This window comes from Eubalaena glacialis, chromosome 9 (assembly GCF_028564815.1).
Source record: "Eubalaena glacialis isolate mEubGla1 chromosome 9, mEubGla1.1.hap2.+ XY, whole genome shotgun sequence".
Classification (NCBI taxonomy): Eukaryota; Metazoa; Chordata; class Mammalia; order Artiodactyla; family Balaenidae; genus Eubalaena; species Eubalaena glacialis.
Window position 1 is genome coordinate 46,319,205 of NC_083724.1, and position 21,553 is coordinate 46,340,757.

General features: G+C 38.7%; 1 protein-coding gene across 1 annotated transcript in view; it reads right to left on the reverse strand.

Moving 5' to 3' along the window:
- RORB (RAR related orphan receptor B) overlaps positions 1-21,553 on the reverse strand; it is a 48,899-nt gene that overhangs the window by 16,879 nt on the left and 10,467 nt on the right. The window contains exons 3-5 of the mRNA XM_061199205.1: positions 18,817-19,218; positions 2,436-2,557; positions 922-1,054 (exon numbers count right to left, since the gene is read on the reverse strand). Of these exons, the coding sequence (XP_061055188.1) occupies positions 922-1,054; positions 2,436-2,557; positions 18,817-19,218 (657 nt within the window). The remainder of the gene's footprint in view (positions 1-921; positions 1,055-2,435; positions 2,558-18,816; positions 19,219-21,553) is intronic.

Below are 21,553 nucleotides of genomic sequence, written 5' to 3' on the forward strand. Positions count from 1 at the left end.
TTCTCCACACCTCTTTTTGTACAGTAGAAACTAACACAACATTGTAAAGCAACTATACTCCAATAAAAATTAATTAAAAAAAAATAAGCCAGCTTTGCCAGATACTGGCTATGTGGTATTGAACACAGCCCTTCACTGCCCTGAATCTTTGCTTCCTCTTCTATACGATGGAAATAATTACTGAGCACACGAGATTAAAAGAGATGTCACAGGTAAACATAAACATATATATGTATGTTATTGCATATATATAAATTATGTTATTATTATTTGCTATAGCCCAGGACCATGAAGGTTCACATGAACACCACAGTGGTTCTTATTTTCTATTTTCAAAGGGGGCCAAAAAAGACAAATATATTTTTTTCCTGTTTGGATAATGGCAGCTGCAAGTTCAATCATGTGCAAAGTTTCCTGAGTTGCTTCCTAAGTGACTGTGCGTGTGTCAGAGAGTGTGAGGGAGAGGTGGGAGGAAGGATTAGAGCAGAGTGAGTTTCTCCCGGTGTATTCTGGCTGCAGGCTAGCCTCATTAAAATGATTGGAAATGACCACAGAGGCAGAGCTCAGCTAGCCTGGATTTTTTTCCCCCCAACAGAAGGCAAGTAGTACATTTTAGAGCCAGCTCAGCAATTCAGCCACCTTGACACGCTAATTACTAGCGCTGCCTGTCAAGCTGGGTATCTCAACCTCCACAATTAATAGCTCCACTTTCAATAAGCAAAATTGTATTTGACTTCAAAGGGGAACTGAATGACTATCAGGGCATTTTTATTACTGAGAGTTTCCTTTGGGAGTTGGCTGACAGCGTGGGTGGTAAAAATGAGCTACATGTTGGATGGAGGATTTTCTAGAACTAACAGCAAGCTAAGGGTCAACCACATCCTGGTCTAAAATAGGCCCCCCATGAATCTTCTTGCTTACCTGACTTCAGAAGTAGGATTTGATCATTCTGACAGAGTTCCATGAAGCCTGTTATTCGCTTTGCAAACTCTACCACATATTGGATGGCGTGAGTGATCTGGATGGCACATTGCTGCCACAGTGCTTCCCTGGACTTCAAGAGAGAAAACACAGAATGTACATGGAGCAAAGAACAACTTGGAGACTCAGTGAAATACTCAAGGTTGCCCTAACTGGCACTTACCTGTCACTTGGGGTCCATGGTAGGAATTTACCCACCTTTAGAAGAGAGGCAATATTTTCTAAGATATTGCTTTGACCTGTTTGAACCTTGATACACCGCAATTATCAAAGTAATGAGGCTAAAATAATGGAAATATTGCAATAGTACAAAAAGATAGGCATTTATAGTTTCTTTATTATTTTGCCTCCTTCTCCTCACCTAAACAAACTCAAGCTCTTAGTCTATTTTGTAAAATCAAACTCTTACACTGAGGAATAGCAATTTCATTCACAGGCTTCCATAAAATGATTTCCACGTGTACCTGACAGACACTAAATCTGTAATATTTTTATGTTGTGTTCTTTTCCCAGAACTTATGGAGACTGCTTTTTGGTACAAAAAAAATTTCAAGGGAAAAGACATCAGATAAAGTCACTCTCTTAAGTAATATAGAACCCTGGAAATGTATTTTGATCCTTGGGTTATTTTCTTTGGAATGGGAAACATAAATCCAAGTTGTGTGTTAATTCTGTTTTTTATTGACCATAACAATATCTATGCTTTTGTCTCCTTATTCATATAAAAGTGGTAAGATTTAATTATTCCACTGGAGAAAAATCAGTATGTTGTAGTCATATATTTAGATATAGATACATTTATATATTTTATTAAAATTTCATTTACTGGTAGGTTTTGTGATTATGGATCTCAATCCTGTAGAAAATTAATGTGAGTCAAAACAACAACAAAAACAGCAACAAATTCCTTCTCTTAAAACCTTCTCTAACGGACACAAAAATAATCAAAATAATAACAGTAAAAATGTAGGGTGAGTTGTCCCTTTTTCCTTTGGTCCTTTTTAAACATGTAGGGAAAGAAAAAACATTCAGAATGCTTTGTTGCATATCTTTGTAGTGTAAGTTTGCAGCTATTATTCCTGCTATGACTTTTTCAATTGCTCCTATTCCTTGCCGGGCTGCAAGAAACCACTATGAGATGTCCTAAAATCACCTGATGTGGGCACAGTCTCCCCTGTCACTCAAATAGGGCAGTGGTTTTCAGTCGGGGTCATTTTGCCCCCCAGTGAACATTTGGCAACATCTGGAGACATTTGGGTTGTCACAACTATGGGTGAGGGGATGCTACTGGCACGTAGTGGGTAGAGACCAAGGATGATGCTAAACATCCTATAATGTGCAGGGCAATCCTTACAGCAAAGAATTGTCCAGTCTGAAATGTCAACAGTGCAGAGGCTGAAAAAGCCAGAAACAGAGAAATCACAGAAAAACTTTCCTGTAGTTTCCCAGAGTACCTTGCTTTGATACGCTTTAATTTCTTCATACGTGTGGATCTGCCACGCCAGCTGGTGTAGCTCCTCCATGGTGTATTGACATGTCTCCAGATGGGACTTAATGATGTTCTGTGCAATTCGATCTATGAGAAAGAATATCAATTTGAGGGTTTGTGAATAAAATCCCACTCTGCGGAAAGAAACCTGCTGTTAATGTGTTTCCTGTAGGAATGCCTTTTGGAGATACTCCAATTGTATGAGCATGTCTTTAACATTACTATCTATTTAAAAATCTCCAGACAAACTCTTTATTGCTTTTTTTTCAATTTTCAGTCTTTTAATCAAAATTAACTGCATTTTCCTCCTCTTTTTGGCCACAAAACTGGGGTCTTAAAGTTGTAAAGTGTTCAAATAGATATTTATTTTTAAAATAAATACAAATTACCATGTACCATGTCTCCTGATTTTTGGCCTGAAAGTCCACTCACAGTCTTGTAACACATGTCACACTGTAACAGTCAGTGTAAACTCCAAAAACTTTAAAATATTTGGAAAATCACTAGATCCCCAGTGTTTATCTATCTCAGAAAGGAGGAATTGAAATATAAATGTTTTGCTTATATTTTAAAAAGGGAGGATTAAACAATAATCTAAAAAAATAGTTTTCTATAGGGGAAAGAGAAGAGAATGGGGGCACAGGGATAGAAGCCAGACTTCTCTGATGGTATTATTTTTGTAGATTTGACTTTGGAACCATGTAGATATCTTCCATAAATAATGTGAGAGGGAGATGAAATGATATGGACTCATGAGGTGATAATTTTGAAGCTGGGTCATGAGGGCCCTTATATTCTTCTTTCAAATTTTTCATAAGATAAAATGTTTCCCTGAAAAAGTTAAAAAAGAGCAAATGGTTTTATTCATGAAAAAAGTAGAAATAAGCACAATCAATTTTGGGGGGCCATTTATTCCAAATGGGTTGTACTTAGTACTGTATCTTAAATATCGATTATTTTGGGTTTCGAGGTATGGAAGTTGAGTGATAGAACCAGACATAAGAGCTCTCCTTAACAACCTGCAGTGAGTCCCCCGAAGTTGGATAGAGCTGGCAGAAGGTCCCCTCATAATCCCCCCTCTGCTATTTGAACACGTGAAGGTGACATCTTGGAATTCTGTACTCAGGAATTCTGTAAGTGGGATGTGAGTAGAATGAAGGTGACCAAATTTTCTGCCTGGTAACTGCTCTTGGCTCATATAGAAATGGAGTTTTTCTTGTGTTTCAGGTGGTGCCATTTTAAATGCGATTTCTGTTCTTTCTAAATAGCAATATTTCATTTCTCCAGGATAATTCTCAAAGCAGTACTTCGGTACCGTTTTCTTTTTTTACCTTGCTAAGCTTCTGGTATATATGGAGGGAAATAAATTGAGTTTTAGTAATGTAGAGAATAAAAAATGTAAGCTTAAGCTTCTAATGAACCTTCGAAATAAAAAATCTCATATATCCATTGCCTGGAACATTATAAACACTAAATAAATGGTAGCCACGATTGTCATTATTAGGACATTCGACATAGTTTTTCATCAGGGAAAGGAATCTGACCACCCAGTGGAGATGAAACAGAGCTATTTAATTTTGGAATCAGTGCTACTGAAGGAAGATATTTCGATATTTATTAGAGTTGTTCAATCAGAACTATAAACTGATGGGATGTAGAAGATGCTACAAAATGCTAACTTATGATTATGGCTATGCTCTATTGGATTCAGCATTGAGCATTTCTAGACTTTCATTGCTTATCATGCTATAAAAATCCTTTCTTTAAAAAATCCTATATTCAAAAATTTATTGAACATCCTCCTATGTTGTAAAAAAGGGCAGGAAATATTCTATACATCATATTAAAATAGATTGGTATGTCATGGTTCATCATTTTTCAATTTCATTTGGGCAGTCTAATTACTTAGACTCTTAAAAAAACATATCTATTCCTCAGTAGGTATATAATGAAAACATAAGATTTTTATGGCTCTATAGTTTTCAAACCTTTATCTTCTTGGTGTAGTCTGTTTTCATTTTCAAAGATATACCGATTTGTCAGTAATTTACAGGCTTCAAGGTTTATAAGCAAAATTACAATTGCACTCAAAATTGCACTATGAAAAACTTTTTATCTGTTTGTTCCTTTACAATATCTCCTGAGAATTGCTGGCCAAGGTTTAAGAATTCCCTGGCCTTCTGCCACCAAAGTTTAGGGTTCCATGGGGTATGAGGAGTGGGCATAATAAACATGTGGGCAGATTAAGCAAAATTGAAAGTTAAATCCACATGGATGCTTTAGGACTCAGCTCAGATGGCCATTCCTGGAGAAGGTTTCCCTGTTTCCCTGTGTCCTCACATAGAAGGGCCAGCTGCCATTACACTTTAATTCCACCCCCAACTGAACCTTTATTCCAGTCAGACTCCCACTGTGCTTATTTGAATGGATGTTTCTACACCCTTCCAGATTGTGAGTTCTTCAAGAGACGGACTGCAGAACCCAGCACAGTGCCTTCATATATTCATTCACATGTTCACAAATACTTTTTGAGAAGCTATTATATACCAAGTTAAGGTACAGAGTTTAAAAACAGACATTTTCTTTTTTTAAAAGGATCTTATAATAATATCATGTCATATCATGACGTAACAAATGCCCTGAGCTATTGTGGAAGCCCAAAGAAAGTAACTAACTCAGTCTGAGGAAGGCAGAAAACTATCCACAGAGAAGATGCCTGTTGACCTGGGTCTGAGCAGGAATTTGTCACATGAAGAGAAAGATGGACCTCAGGTAGAGGGGCTGATGAAAAGGCATAGAGAGAAAATTAGCTCTGAGCTAGATAACTGCTGACATTAAACTTTACATCTTTACAATCCTTACCTTTTACAAACAATTTCCCTTTGACAGAGGAAAAAAGTGAGGTTCAGAAAGAATGAGTGACTTTAGACCCATTTTTACAGAGCTAACAAATGGTGTTGAAATCAGCTCTGTCTTTTCCAGCAAAAAGTCTGCAGTGTTTGCAATACAGAATGCATTGAAGAGATGGGGAGAAAGGGACTAGGGATAGACACTGTGACTGGAGATGCAACAGCTGCGTAAGCATGGCCATGGAGTTTGGATTTTACCTTGTAGGCGATTAAGAGCTAGTGGAAGCTGTGAAGCAGGAGAGTGACATGGTCAGTTTTTTGTTTTAAAAGGGTGATACTGGCCATGGCAAAGAAGATGAGATGGCATTAAGGAGTAAGTGAGATTAATCAGGCTGTTGTGAAAAATACAGACAAGATATGAGGAGCTTCTAGAACAGCTGAGACTGACAGAGACAGAGTGGAGGGGCTAGATTCGGGAGAATTCTGAAGGAGGATGCATAGGACCAGCAGGGTGTGTGTGTGTGTGTGTGTGTGTGAGAGAGAGAGAGAGAGAGAGAGAAAGAGAGAGAGAATTAAATATAGTAGGTACTCAGCCAATGTTGAGTTAGTAAAGATAATGTTGAAAATATCCATCCATCCATTCGTCCACTCGTTTTCCGCTTTATTTGACAAAGGATTTTAGAAAGCTAAGACTGACCCTTTGTTTGATGATCTTAAAGCCTAAGCACTCACGATGGCTTTAACATTAAACATGGGCAATTTTTTCCCATACCCTTGTGGTGAGAAGTAAAAGGCAGATCTCTTTTTGACATAAGACATATATCAATGAAAGCGAAGACACAGTAGCAGCAGTAGCAGGAGTGATCCTTCTCCACTTCCTTTCACGGGTCTGCAGTGCAAAGGTGAGCCACGTGCAAAAACCGACTTGACCCTCTCAAGGCTCAGGCTGGGGGGTCAATACACCACACAGTAAAGCTAGACTTGGTCCCTCGGGAGCAAGGCCTGACGGCTCATTCTGTCGATTAGAAAGATGCATGAACATCAGAGGAGATGGTCTGCTTGGACTGAGAGTCTGCAGTTGTGAAAAGGGGAGAAGGATTTAAAAAGAAGGGACAAAAGGGAGAGACAATGAATACAGTATGCAAAGTTCGTGCTGGGAGCCAAAGGAACTTTCAAGAGTCCTTGCCTGGAAAAATAGAAAAGGTAATAGTAAACGCTGTCATCTCTAGGGACCAACCACATGAGAAAGTCCAGACAAAAAGACTGAGGTAAAAGAGCAGGGGATATGGAATCTTTCTGGGCAATCGCACACCCTTCATCCGTTTCCCTGATTTGGATTGCAGTTGCTTCTCAGAGCCCAGTTTTGGTCGGATCCTTTAACCAGCTTGGGCTGCAGAAAGCACATGTTGAAGAAGGAGTCAGCACGCACTGTGCTGGGATAATGGGTGCAACAGAAATATGGCCCCGATGACTGAATAATGGGAAATTCTACCACCTTCAGAGGTGACGCCCATGGACTCTACACTCTCCTTTTCCTGAGACCAGGGATGAGGCTAGAGATTTCTTAAGTGGACCTGAAAATGCAGCTATATCTCCTCAGTATTTAAGATTCTGTATGTATCAGTGAGACAGAGCTTTGTCCATTTCACTAAGAGTATGCGGGCTGTTTGATAGTTAATAAAACAACATCAAGGAATGAGAAAAACAATTTTATATACTCAGTCCAGTCATTCCTTTTCAATCATGATGAGGGGAAATGTAAACACTGATGCTGGCAAGGGAAAACTGGGTGTGTAATTATAGGTTAATAGTAAGTCCATGATCCTTATTTTCTATTTGTTAATTTCATGAAAAATATCCTGCTCTCACTTTCTCTTGCATCTCTTTTTTTCCCATAAAATTGCTGTTTTACTTTTAGACTTTGACCCTTATACTATTCTTGAAGGAAGGCTTATTGGAACCCAAGACTTAAAACTAATTAATAGAATTTGTAACTTCATGAGATAGAAATGACAACATGTGATTCAAATGAAAGAATAATCCTAGAAATGTTTAAAATAATTGATATAGAGATATGTTTTTGGCATATGTTGTGGTGATGGTTTCATGAGTGTACACTTATCTCCAAACTCATTAAGTTGTAAACATTAAATACAGACAGATTTTTGTATGTCGATTATATCTCAATAAAGAGGTTTAAAAAATAATTGATATAGGCAAATATACTTTATCATTTTTGATGAAAAATACTGAAAAATATTGTTAAAATTGTTACACTTCCCTAGAAGCTTTAGGGGTAATCTTAAATCCACTTATGACAGGCAATAAGAAGAGAGAAATTAAATTTTTGAAGGGAAAACTGGAATAAAATTGATGGCAATTCTCAATAGTGTGTGCAAAAATTGTAGAACCCTGGGGCTGGAACTAACCTCCTTCCTTCATTTCCAAATGGACTGTATCTAAATAATTCCAGAAATTAGTTGGGTCTCCTGTCTCTCTCTGAAACTTTGGCTCCCTCCCCCCACTGTGATCCTCATCAATCATCACTGTGATCTGTGGAATAAATCAAAGAAGTAGGAAGGAAGTCCCTCCTTAAGGTATTTACAGGTGGTTGAGATGTGCATGATATGTGTAAATATTAATAATATTTTGTGTAAATTAATTGTGTAAAAATAATATTTTGAAGTAATATTAAAGAAATATATGAAAAATAAATTTTGTTAAGTATTAATTCATATAGAAAAGCAAAGTCTGGAAAGAAGTCATCTAAATTGCCTAGTACTATGTAGAAAAAAGGCTACATCTGCTTATTTTGGTGAAAAGTAAGTAAACTGACAAGTAAGGTGACAATTTCTTGTTTATAACTGTAATGTTATAAAATGTGGACCAGCTTGCAGCTACTAAAATAGCAAGTGACCTTCTGCAGCTCTGATTTCAACCACTCAGCGGGTTTTTTCCACCAAAGGGGCTTATTTTAGCTCTCACTAGACATTTCAGCAAATGGCGCTCTCCAAAGGCTACAGTGTCTCAGACACGGATTGCACGGGTGGTTTCATTAGAATCCCACATCCTGGGAGCGGGGAAAGTTGAGTATATCTTTAAAAACTGCTGCTTTCAGTGTTATTACCAAGAGCACCCGTGGCCCAACTGTATCAAGGCGAGAAAGCTGAGAGTCAAAGCTATATATAGCACTAGAGGGGGCTGCATCTGAAGTCCCTAATTCTTTCTCCTCCCCCTCCCTTTTTTTTTTTTTTCCTCATGAGAAAGGACGGTTTCTTCTTGGTGAACTATACCCCCTATTCATTTTCCTCCATAAGGGATTTTTTTTTTTTAAACTTGGAAGTATTCTTCTTATAATACTATATCTCAGCCTCAATCAAAATGATTAAAGAATTTTTAATTTATCACTTGCCTTAAGGATCTAGAGAACTGCTCAATTCTCTGTTTAGTTTATACTACTAGTGTGAAAGGGGAATTCTTAGGGGATTCGCTTTGAATTAATGGCAGGATATCTCTATGGACTTGCTCAAGGCAAGTTTTAAGTGCCTGCATTAGGTTTTCAGAATATCAAGATTCCTCAGAATCCACATTCTGAGGCAGTAACTCTAATATATTAGAACAATTGGTTTAAAGGTGAAACATTTAACCAAGTGTGCATTTTGTCTTTTTGACAACACACTACCAGTTTTATAAGTTTTTGGTCATTAAATAGAACAAGTCTGCTGGTTAGTGTGTAATAGATGACTGTCAGAGAGGACAATGTTACTTTCGAGAACTTTCTGATTTTTCTAATCTCTATTTAGAGATGATTATTTTGGGGGCATAAATAGAATTGTGCTACCAGCATAAAAACATCAATATTTAAGCTTAAAACAGCCATCTATTAGTGATCCACAGCCTCAATAGGGAGGTAATATTTTCAGCATTTAAGTTCTTCAAATTTTTTAAAGAAGAATTTAGGGGCATAAAGAACCCATAACTTATTTGTTGGCTCAGTTTCAATGTCCAACCACTCATTACTCTTTTACCAGTGAATTAGGAAAGCTTCTGGTCTCCTTTTCAAACAAATTCTATTGCCAATTATTACATCAGAGAATGGCATAACTGACTTTTACTTCATGTAGATCTGAACCAAAATGTTCTTAAAGTGCTTCAGAAAAATATATTAACAAAATATAAGATTGTTATTAACTATAAAAATGATGAAAAGGTGATAAAACACAACTCAATAAAATATGAACACAGAGAAAAACAGTGAAAAAAATCAGATTAATACTACAAGTAATAATATCTGGGAAAGGACTGAATGAACAGATTAATAAATAAAATGGTTAAAATTTTATCAAATTTCAGGAAGTTCAGGTGAGAGCATTTTAATAGGAAGTAAGAAAACGGAAACTAAAGCAGAAAGAAAAATTGAAAGAATCCATAGGGCATTTGTATTTAAGCAGAGTATATCCAAAGGAAAAAACATCATACACAGCAAAACAAATTAACTATCTACGAGGGTGCCTTCTTAATAATTTAATAATGGAAAGCTGTCTTGGATCACAAGTGTTTTGTTTCATTGCAACAATGCATGTCTAGTTTTGGGGAAATTACAGTTCCCTTTCTTCAAACTAGCTAAGAAAATTAAGAATATAGTATAAAAACATTACCTTTTGAAGCTAACTTTCATAGTAAAAGACCTCCTTCACAGAACAATCAGAAAAGATCATCGTACTTCAATGCCCTAGAATTGGTGAGTTTTAAGGAAAGCAGCTTGTAGGATGGAGGAAGCCAATATGAACCCATTGAGCCTTTTATTTCACGCCCTTTGGGAAGTCACTTAACATTTTAAAGTCTTAGTTTCTTTGGGTTTGATTTTCTCTCCATAGAAAGATTTGGCAGCAGTGATATTTTCTAAGGGCTGTGTAAAAGCATGGCGACTTGAGCCTAAGGAGCTAAATAGGAATTTCTCTTTCTTTTGACTCACAAGGGAGAAGTCTTGCAGAGTTACAGAAGGTGGGAGTATAGCTCACAGTCTTAAAAGTACTTGAAGTGTCTTAGAACAAACAAAAACAAGATAATCTAGAGCCCATGAAAATATTTCCCTATTCTCTTTTAAAAAGTACACCTCCACACATTACCCAAAGGACACTTAGCGGGTCACAGATGATGAAAACCTAATTACGGAAATTGCTCACGGCCATCATTAGGATTGACCTTTACTATTTGGATTTTGTTGACATATGGATTGACCGTTAATTTAAACAGAAGCAATCCCTCCCCAACCTTACCCCCTTTTGGAAATGTAGCCAACATAATTCTGACCTTTAGGAAGAACTAATTCAGGAGAAATCTGTGGAGGCAATTTTTACATTTTCAAACATTTAATCTAAATTTTTAAAAGTAATCATTGCTTAAATAATACATTTAATTGACTAATGCTTTAAAATAAGTGTTTTCTAAATAGTCTAGCACCAAATGTTCCTGGAACAAACCTGTCTGAAAACCAAATAGCAGTTCCACAATAGTCTGCATAAATAGGGCTCAGATTTAAATAATAAATTTCTTCTTCTCAGTAGTAAGGGTATATCATCATATATCCTTATCTATAGCTTACATCCTAAAATAAAATAAACAAAAAGTCTTTCCAGCTAGAAACATTTCCAACAGGTTTCCCCACATTTGTAAATATCACAGAAATAAATCCTGTACTGGTTGGCAGAGAGAGCCTGTTATGTTGGTTGTATACCATGGTAATGAAAACCAAAGTGTATCAAGCTCCATCAACCTGGCCATCAACTGACATTTCTGTGTCCCATAGCCTATGTGGCATTTTAACCCCAACCAGCTCTTCCCAAAATAGGTGTTTGAAAATGTGGCTAAAGCAGTACCTATTCACCCCAGTCAGTGGAAAAGTGATTCAGAGCTCTTTCTAAGAGTAAGTGTCAAGCTTGCAATGCGGGAAATACTAGTCAACAGTGGGGCTGTTTCAGAGATTGTCTTATAAGCATAAACATTCCCTCCTTCAATAAGTCATAGGTAGAACCTCATGAAATCTCCTTCCCTCTTCCTTACTGCAGAATATTTCATATCTACTATGGCTTTTGAAACTGAGTGCATACATCGGAATTGGTTTTCCAATAGCTTCCCAATAGCATTTTTTTTTTTTTGGTTGGTGGATTTTAGAATCTTCTTAGGAAGTTCTGAATTCTGAGTCAAAAATTAATCCCAAACTAGTATCTCCAGGGGAAGTGTACTGAGGAAGATCAGTTTTGCACAATTTCAACTCAAAATAGAAAAGGTGATTTAAAAGATTTACCTAATCCAGTGAATGCTAGCACATAAGGAAAGCTGTACTGACAGAGGTACAAGCATATAGTGGTTAATCTGCATACAGGTACTATAAATAGATATGCAGGTTTATAAGTACTTCAACTGAGCATATATGTGTGTATTGCTTATAATGTAAATCATGCTTATATATGTTTAGAGCCTTGCTGGTCACAAAGTGCTTTTGTATACATTATGCCATTTATTCCAGTTGTGGAGAATCATTGCACTGAGCATGACAGTAGAGTGACTACAACATATTACTAGGTGAGTTAAGACATCTTTTTCAGGTTGTTAAAGGATATCTAGTAAGATATGGATTTGAATGACTCTAGGGAAGAACTACAGTGTCCTCTGTCCCAGGATGCTCCAGAATAATTCATGGCCATGGGCTAGTTAATACTATAGTTGTGACCATGGTAAAGATCCCAGAAATGTGACAAATTGAATTGATTAGCCCAGTCCCCACACTTGGGCAATTCCTTTTTTTTTGAGATAGAAGACAGGATTCTGGAAATAAGCAGCCTCTTGGGATGTAGTCTATGGGAAGCAGAGAACAAGGTAGTATGAAAATTTCAGAGGAGTCAGGTAAATCCCTCTCAAGTGACCAAGGTGATCTGGGTAGGCCTGGGGCTCAGTCAAGACCATATCTTTATTGTTTTGTCCCCCTTTTTCTTTCAACAGGGGTTTGGGGAGGTGGTCAGGTTGAAGTGGGCCAGAGAGGACAGGTCGATTTGCCCTGAAGTATCCATACAGCGGCTCACTCTTTACTTTGTACATGAACTAGGGATGGTTTGAGATTGGCCACCAGCCTCTCATTGATCAGCTCCTGGTTGTCCTTGATGTTCATTTTTTTTTTTTTTTTTTTTTTTTAGGAGTGTGGATGAAGAGACGAGGCTGGTGCACACTTCTGATGTGACTGTGGTTATTAACTTTATAGTTGACAGGGTCATTCCACCCCATGGAAATTCCCAAGTGTGATCCTACTCCTTGAGACAATTGTTTCAGCATCGGTCAGGATTGCCTAGTTGCCTGTAAGTCCCCTCCCCTCCTCTCTACTACCCTACCCTTCTCCTTGGGAAGTGGCTGTAACAAAGGGAATATTTGTGCACATGGACAAAGCTCCCACCAGGAGTTGGGAGAACCATAATCCTTCAAAGTCATTGAGCCCATCTGTCTTATTTTTCAGATGAAGAGACTGAGCTCCAGAAAGCTGAACTAATTTTGAACAAGTTCACATGTCTAGTATGTGAACTAGCCATCAGGAGTCCCAATTTCAATGTCCTTTCCCTAAACTGCCTGCATAGGACCTGTGTTTGGGTGAAGGTGACAGGGGTGTCAGATGACAATGGAAGTTCACAAGATGTCTTCCCTCAAGGCAAGAAAGAAAGAACTAAGACACTGGATTTTCATGTCCCTTACTGCTTGAATGCTTTTTCTCATTAGTTTAGTCTACTTTTGTTCATTTTAATGACTTACTAGGCACTTGCTCCTAAATTGAATGCCTACCTGTATTTGATAAAGTTGCCACCAGAGGACATAGGAAATACATAGCTGGAGTTAAATTCTATTCTCTGTACCATTTCTGAATGAGTAGTTGAATATGCTTAATAGGTTTAAGCAGTTGTAAAATATTTACCTGTAAAAGCGTATGTCATTGAAGCTGCTGCCTTATGACCATAGCACCTGCTTGGGGTTCTTAATAAATAACAACTGAAACACCATCAACTTTTACAGAATTTCCCCCAATAAAACAGCACTAGAAATACCTTCTATGTGTCCACGTAGCCTTGATGAAAAAAATAGTACATTACAGGGATTAGATCACCTTTAGGCTAATCCCTTTTTGTAATCTCCTCTATTAATACTCAGCTTCTGTAATAGATGAATTTGCTAAAAAAAAGAGGTTTATTTCTATTTTTGATGTTTAAAATTCCAGGCTCCATAAATAGACCACAAAAGGAATATGAAAGTAAATCTACATTTAAGATTACACAGGAGGGATCAGTGAATTCACATTTCATTGTCTTTATCTGGAGAGAAAATTACTGAACAGCAAACTCAGATAATGTTTGTAAAAGGCAATCTATCCCCTTAGCACTGAAACTAATTTGATGGATTTTTTCCCTGTTTTTAAAAGCATGTTGTTTGGCTGTTTGAATTGTCTTGTTGCCTGGTACCTCATGGATACACTGTCAATCATCTTGGAGCTTAAATGAGCTTTCATTAAGAGTATTAGTCCTGCAGAATCCTCCAACCCATCTGAGGGCTATAGTGGGGGAGCAAAAACACGACCTTCCATTTTCTTTCTCTGCTTGTTTGCCAGTCTTCCTATAGCCAGCTTCCTTTCCCTGCCACCAACCACGGCAAAATTTTATTTGCAAAGATATAACACCTCCACCATGCCAGCTTGAAGTAAAACTCCTGCTAAACCCAGTTAAACCTGATGCCAAAATATTAATTTGCAGCTTCTCTTATTTTATGGTGTTTTCTCCTATGGGATTTTGAGAAACCCAAGCATATTATTCTGGAAATATTTCATGTTTTTCTCTTTGCTTACCCACATTTTCTTTTCGAGTCCCAAGACTATGGGAGTAAAACCTTCCTGATAAGAGCTGTGGCACAGAGTAAGCAATACCCCCCACCTTCTTCACCTGCAGGAGAGTTTGTGGTATCGTCATGCTCAGGATTTAGAATACATGGCGTTGAACTGCAGTTATTTATTTTCATGCCTGCCTCCTCGACGGTGGGGACAGGAACCGTGTTCTCCTTGCCTTGAGTGCCTGGCACACACTCCCAAACGTAAGGGTAAGCTGGGACAAAGTGAGAGAGTGGCATGGACATATATACACTACCAAACGTAAAACAGATAGCTAGTGGGAAGCAGCCGCATAGCACAGGGAGATCAGCTCGGTGCTTTGTGTCCACCTAGAGGGGTGGGATAGGGAGGGTGGGAGGGAGACGCAAGAGGGAGGGGATATGGGGGTATATGTATATGTATAGCTGATTCACTTTGTTATAAAGCAGAAACTAACACACCATTGTAAAGCAATTATACTCCAATAAAGATGTTAAAAAAAAAAAAAGAATATGTTTTTGAAAGAATGCCTGGAAGTGTAGAGTAGTAGAATGAGCTACATAAGAACTTAAGCTTTACCACTTAACTAACTCTGTGCCTGGGAAAATCACTCACTCTTTCTGACCCTTAATTTCTTCATCTGCGCAATGGGATGATTTCTTCACTTCCCACCTGAAGGCACTGGTAGGAGGCTTAAATTGGCTAATGTGCATGAAGGGATTTTCTGTTTCTGTCTATCCATACGGTATTATTATTAGGGTTCCTGAACCTAGAAGTCTGTAGTTCCTTTGGTGCACTTTTAGAAAGACAAGTTTGGTTTTTCAGGGGGAATATTCCTGACTCATAACACTCAACTAATTGACTTTTTGGGATCTGCATGCTGTTGCTAGTATTGTTTTATGGTTCTTAAACATGCATTTTTATTAAAATTTCAAAACTGTAAGACTGTATTCTGTATGGGCTAATCCAGAAACTGTTTTTTTTTAAAAAATCTGCTTTTACAATGGCCCAATCAGAATCATGGTCTGGTTGTACACTTTCATTGTTCTCTCAGAAACGAGAGGAAGCAGATCAGTACTTCTAGCAGCCAAGAGTGATGTTAAAAAATTCTCTCGTGTGATATAGCCTTCAATTCACCCAGTCAGAATGTGGCTAAAATCACATTTTCTTTTTTTCCTTTTTTTTAAAAAAGGTTTTATTTTATTTTTTGGTCGCGCAGTGTGGCTTGCGGGATCTTAGTTCCCTGACCAGGGATGGAACCTGGGCTCTGGCAGAGAAAGCACCAAGTGCTAACCAGTGACCGCCAGGGAATTCCCCACATTTTCTATTTTTGTCAGCACAGGCTTCTTTCTATGACAACTTGTCACCAGCCAGATTAGTATAGATCCTTGTTAATCAACTCAAGTCAAAATGTCAGCGTGCACCCCCTGTAAGCTCCTTTGTAGCTCCCAGTAGGACGTCAGGTAGGCAGCAAACACCAAGCAAGTCTTGTTGTGGGAATGCCATTAACTTGTGAGGGGCTCCTTTTGTTTGATGGGAAGAAATATAGTTAAAATAGTTTTTAACTATTTTAACTAATATAGTTTTGATGTTACTTTGACCTGGGTTCACATGCTTACTTTGCTTTTAACAAGTTTTGCAACTTCTGAGCCTCAATGTTTTCATCTGTAAAATGGATATACGAATAATTATATAACAGGCATAATAGGGTTGTTATAAGAGTTGAATATTGCTAGGCACCATTAGGGGCTCAATAACAGGTAATTAGGTAATGACCAAGAATGTTATTAAGTAATAATGAGATTAATACCATTATAATATCAATTATATTGATAATAATAATAATGATGAGGCTTATGCATGACAGAAGCTGTTCTAAGAATTTTCAAATATTAACTCATTTAATCCACACACACAGGTAGGGATTATTATTATCTCAGGTTTACAGCTGAGACTCAGGTTAGGTAAACTGCCTGAGGGAGAAGGAACAATGAGGTTTTGAACTCAGGTAGTCCGACTCCAGAACCAAAGTTCTTAACTGCTGTACTACACCACTGATGCCCTCCTGCCCAATTAGACTGTTATGGACTTAGTGCTTTAGTGAAATGAGTGGCAGTGTTTTGGATGGTGCAGGAAAGCATAGTGCATCACATTGTTGTGGCTCTTACAGGTACCTCCATTCGACACGCGAAGGAGTTTGTGTCCACTAGATGGCATTGCCGTTTTAACGAAATGGGAACCAAGGCAATACTTAGGCTTAGGAGCCTGCTAAATTTGAGAGCACTAGGAGGACAACCTAATTGCATCCCTAAAAGTCTGATGGGAGAAACCTCCAAAATTTAAGGCAGATCTAGAGATCTCTAAAGACTAATAGTATCTTGAAATAAGTAACAAAAATAAATGCTAGTTCATTTTGGGGTCAATGTCTGTGTAGAAAATCTGGATGCATTTGGAGTTTCTCTAGTTCATAGAGGAATAGACTCAAGGCCAGGAGGAGAATGACCTGGGTAGAGTTACTTGAACTTCATGTTTCTGGCTGTAGTTCTCTTTCTGTAATACCTCCTACTGATTCTAAATCACAAAGAAATTGTGATTTCTGCATTCTTAGAAAGTCTTTCCTTTTTGGGTATGGATCAGATCGCCCAACAATTGTTTTTGTTTCAGTATGTTTTAAACATGTGTTCCCAATCAATAGCAAACTCAGGAACTTAGATACTAAGTAGGATAAAAGCAAAAAATGGTGCCTATTTCCTTTTCCTTTTAACATGTCCTTTTGGAAAGACCTAGTGACTCCACTTAAACAGATTGTCCCCTATTGATTGACAACGCAGTTTGTGAATACTAAGCCCATAGCAAGTAGCAGGATAATGGATAAGCACAAGGACTCCAGAATCAGACAGCCTGGGATGGAAGTTGGCTCTATCATTTAGTAACCAAAGGACCCTGGGCAGGTCATGAGACACCTCTGAGCCTCTGTTTCCACATCTGTAAAATGGGAGTAATAGTTTTACTTATCATGTAAGATGCTTGTGAAAATTAACTGTGTGTGAAGTGCCTGCGACATAGTCACAGGTTAAGGAGAGCAACATAATGAATATTTTTGTTATTAGAGCTGATGTGTAGTTTTCTATGTCTCTCAGTTGTGGATGTTGTCACAGGTGCTATGTCAACCACTTCTTTACTCCCTGCCACAGGCTGAATTGCTAAGAGAGAAAAATAATGTTTCAGGTTTTATAACTGTGTCACGTCACTTCTTCCTCAACCAGATGGTAGAAGTAGCCAAGATACATATGGCGTGTCCTTCGTTATGTGTTCACATCAACTTTATTTAAAACACTCGTAGGCTTTAGGCTCCTACTCACAGTTTAGACAGAGAAGGTGATTGAACACGTGGTGGACAAGTGAGAACAGCTCAGAGTTACTGAGCGCTTGCGGAGTGCCAAACATGGCTCTGTTTTACAAGTATTGACTCATTTAATTCTTACAACAACGGTGTGATCTGTGAGCTAACATTTTTTGAGAAAAAAAAAAAAAAATAGGATGAGCAAACCAGGATTGAGAAACTTGCTTCAGCTCAAATAACAGGCGACAGATCCAGGATTTGAATTCAGGTAGCCTGGTTCTCAACCACTCTTTTCTGCCACGTCTCAGGGCAAGATGTGAGGAAGCCTCAAAGACTCCCGAGCTCCACACTGCTTCCCCTGTGCACTAAGTACTGCATGAAGCCTGCTGTAGCCACTGCCTGCTACCTCCTCCGGGCCGCTGTTAACATGCAGCTCTGTTACCCAGGAGGGTAATGTGTTAAACCTACATCCATATTTTTATGGCAATTAGTTAATACAATCAACCGATTAGACGGTTAACAGACTCCTAAGCTTAACAGGGTAAAACAAAGCTGCGACAGGTCAGAAGAGACAGTGCACTCTTGAAGACCACTCCTTAAGAAGGACATTGCAGAAGCAGGAGGGTCTGCAACCGATGCAACTGTGCCTGGGACTTGCCCTGCTCAGAGGGGCTTATTTGTTGCCCTTCCGTAACATTCCAGACTACACTCTTTTCATTGCCAGTAATTCAGACTCTATTCCCACGTAGAATTCTTGAATTCAGATTTACAAGAGCCTTAGAGGTCTTCTGGTCTACCCCTCTGCCTTTACACAGAAGGAAACTGAGGTTTGTCCCCAGTTATCTTAGATGGAGAGTTGGAGCCCTGTTCATTCAGTTACTACATACTGCTTCTATATCCCTTAGCTATTTCACTTTTAATAGCATCACTTTGAACACTTGCTGAAATTTTCTTGTTTATACCAATAACATTTTCCCTTCAGTGATGAACCCAAATTCAACAGATAGCATCTGTTCTTTACAGATAGCATCTTTCTATTTATGATTTCTTCTTTCTTCCTTTGCTTGAAATAAATTTTATGGGCCATGGGAACAGTGACAGTTATTAGACGATATTTTAAAATCAATTAGTTTTCTCACTAGAAGCCATAAATGCAAGCAATTCAACTTAAACCTAAGAAAATGATCTTACTAAACAGGACCAAGGCAATTTCAAAGTAGAATTTCCAAAAATGAGCTGGAAGGAGATTTCCACTTACCGATTTCAGTCATCGTTATCCCTGGTGCTAACTGCCCGTTGTTGAAAGAACTATAGGTAAACAAGTTGGGTACGGATGTGAGGTCATAGATGGGTTCTTGCTTTATCTGTTTGATTCCAGTCATGTCAAGTCCTGACTGATCAGGGGACGGCTGGCCGGAATCCACGCTGTAATAACCCTCGGACTTGGGCAGGTCCATGACGTGTCCGTTGGCGTACGTGCCACTGGCCTCGCTGTTCAGGCTGCTGAGGCCGTTGCTGACGCCGCTGCTGTACACCCTGGCGAGGGCCTCCGCCTCCCCGCCCTGCTGCTGCCGCTGCTCTTGCAGCCGCTGCTGGTGCTTCTGCACCTCCGCATACAGGCTGTCCCTCTGCTTCTTGGACATCCTCCCGAACTTCACAGCTGGGTGGGAGACAAAAGCAGAAAACAGCGCTTGAGGTTCTCATTCCCGTTAACCACCTCAAGTCCAAGGGCTCGTGGATGGCTGTCCCCCTCAACATAAAACGCACAACGTCCCAGTACCATAGCCCAAGAGTCCATTCGTTTGCACTCCACATTTGATAAAAGGTTATATTCATGGGTGTCTGCACTGGTTTATGTGCCTAGTGAGAACTAAATCTAAGCTAGGAAGAAATGTACAAACTTATAGATGTATTTCTCATTGACACGATGTTAGAAGGCATATTTCCTCGTTCTTTCTTCCTTGAGGGGAAAAAAAAAATTTCACAAAAACCCAAAACTACCACATAGTACCTATTCAAATGTAGACCAACACTCATTATTAGCTTCCCTCCTAAGCATTAGGATTTCTAGATTGCCAGATAGGACCCTATTATTTCACTATTTTCTAAATAGCATGTTAGGTAAGACCAAGGATGTGGAGCAGGGTGAGAAACACAATTTCAAGTAAAGCACATCATTTGCCTTCGATTGGATTTTGGGATCAAATGAAAACAATCTTTGGAAAATAGCAATTTTGTGAATACAATACCCAGCAAGTGAGACAACAGTAACCCTTCCTTTCTTATTCTACCGTCCCCAAGTTTTATACTGCCCCTCTCTTCTGGAAAAATCCTTAACCATCCTGAGGAAGAAGGAGAAAGAGGCTCTGTCAGTGGTCACAGAGTAATACAAAGATGCTTTGATCTGAATTCACTGTTTCTTATAGAGCTTAACCTCCTGAACTGTTGTGGATCGAGACATTTTTCCTCACATGCTGTCAACTCCCGTTTAAGGCTGTGAACGTCCGGAGTCGAGGGGCCACCTTACCTGAATCATCAAGCATGATGTCATTCGGCTCATGTTAATGGTAGGGACTATGGTAAACTTAGAGGTTCCCTTTTGAGATTCTGCTTTCTTTTCTTTTGTGACACTGTTCCCGTCACCGGCTGGTGGTGGGAGCTCAGAGAATGTGGGAAGAAGAAAATGGAGAGTAGAAATAGGTCCAATTTCTGGATTCAGTCAGTAGAGTTGATGAGAATAACTTCTGAGAATGACTAAATGGTGAAGTGCTTAAGAACTCTCCAGCACCAAGGGCCCACAGAAGAGATTCTTGTTGTGAAACAGCTGCCGTTTTACCTCCCAATATTCCTCCAATATTCATTTTCTCTTTCCAGTGGTTATAGAGCTACCAAAGTTTATCTGAGCATAGGCTGTTCAGAATGGAGACCACATTTCCCAACCTCCTTCACTGCCAGGTGTGTCTCTCTGATGAAGTTCTGGATAACAGGGAGTAAATGGAAGCGCTGCATGCAGGTGTGTGTCCTGAGGCTCGCCATTTTCCTCCTTTCTGCCTGCTGGATTGTGGATGTGAGGGATGTATTTAGAGCAGCCCAAACTCTTCCTATCTCCTTAATCTTTAAAAACCTCTGTTCTGGCTTTCTGACACTGCCTAAGTAGGAAAACCAAGTGGCAATTATCCACTAATTTTTCTGAATAAAGACAAGTAATCGGGTTAATCCAGACCAAACTCCCCATTCCACCTCAGTTGTCATTTTTATAGGTTTTTTTTCTTTTCTTTATTTCTTTTTTTTTCTATTTTTTTAAACATCTTTATTGGAGTATAATTGCTTTACAATGGTGTGTTAGTTTCTGTTTTATAACAAAGTGAATCAGCTATACATATATATATATATATATACCCATATCTCTTCCCTCTTGCATCTCCCTCCCTCCCACCCTCCCTATCCCACCCCTCTAGGTGGTCACAAAACACCGAGCTGATCTCTCTGTGCTATGTGGCTATGGATGAAGAAGATGTGGCACATATATAGAATGGAATATTACTCAGCTATAAAAAGAAATGAAATTGAGTTATTTGTAGTGAGGTGGATGGACCTAGAGTCTGTCACACAGAGTGAAGTAAGTCAGAAAGAGAAAAACAAATACCGTATGCTAACACATATGTATGGAATTTATAGGGTTTTGAATCATTGTGTTTAACTTTGTAGAGATGACAGGACATTAAATTCTGTTTCTCAGAGACAAATATATTTGCTTCCTAACTGCAGTGGTATTTTCAGTTTGTCCATGGACAGAATTCTGTAGTTGCTTTTAGAGAAAGCTTTCTATCTTTATCATTCCAAATAATTTACTCTATATCATTCTCTAGGGGGAAAAAACCCTTTTAGTATACGAAAAAAATAAATCATGGTAAGTTTTGATTCAGAAAAAACTTCTTTCCCACCAAGAAATGTCACATGCTTCTCCATTTGCTCACCCCCTGTCCTTTGCATTC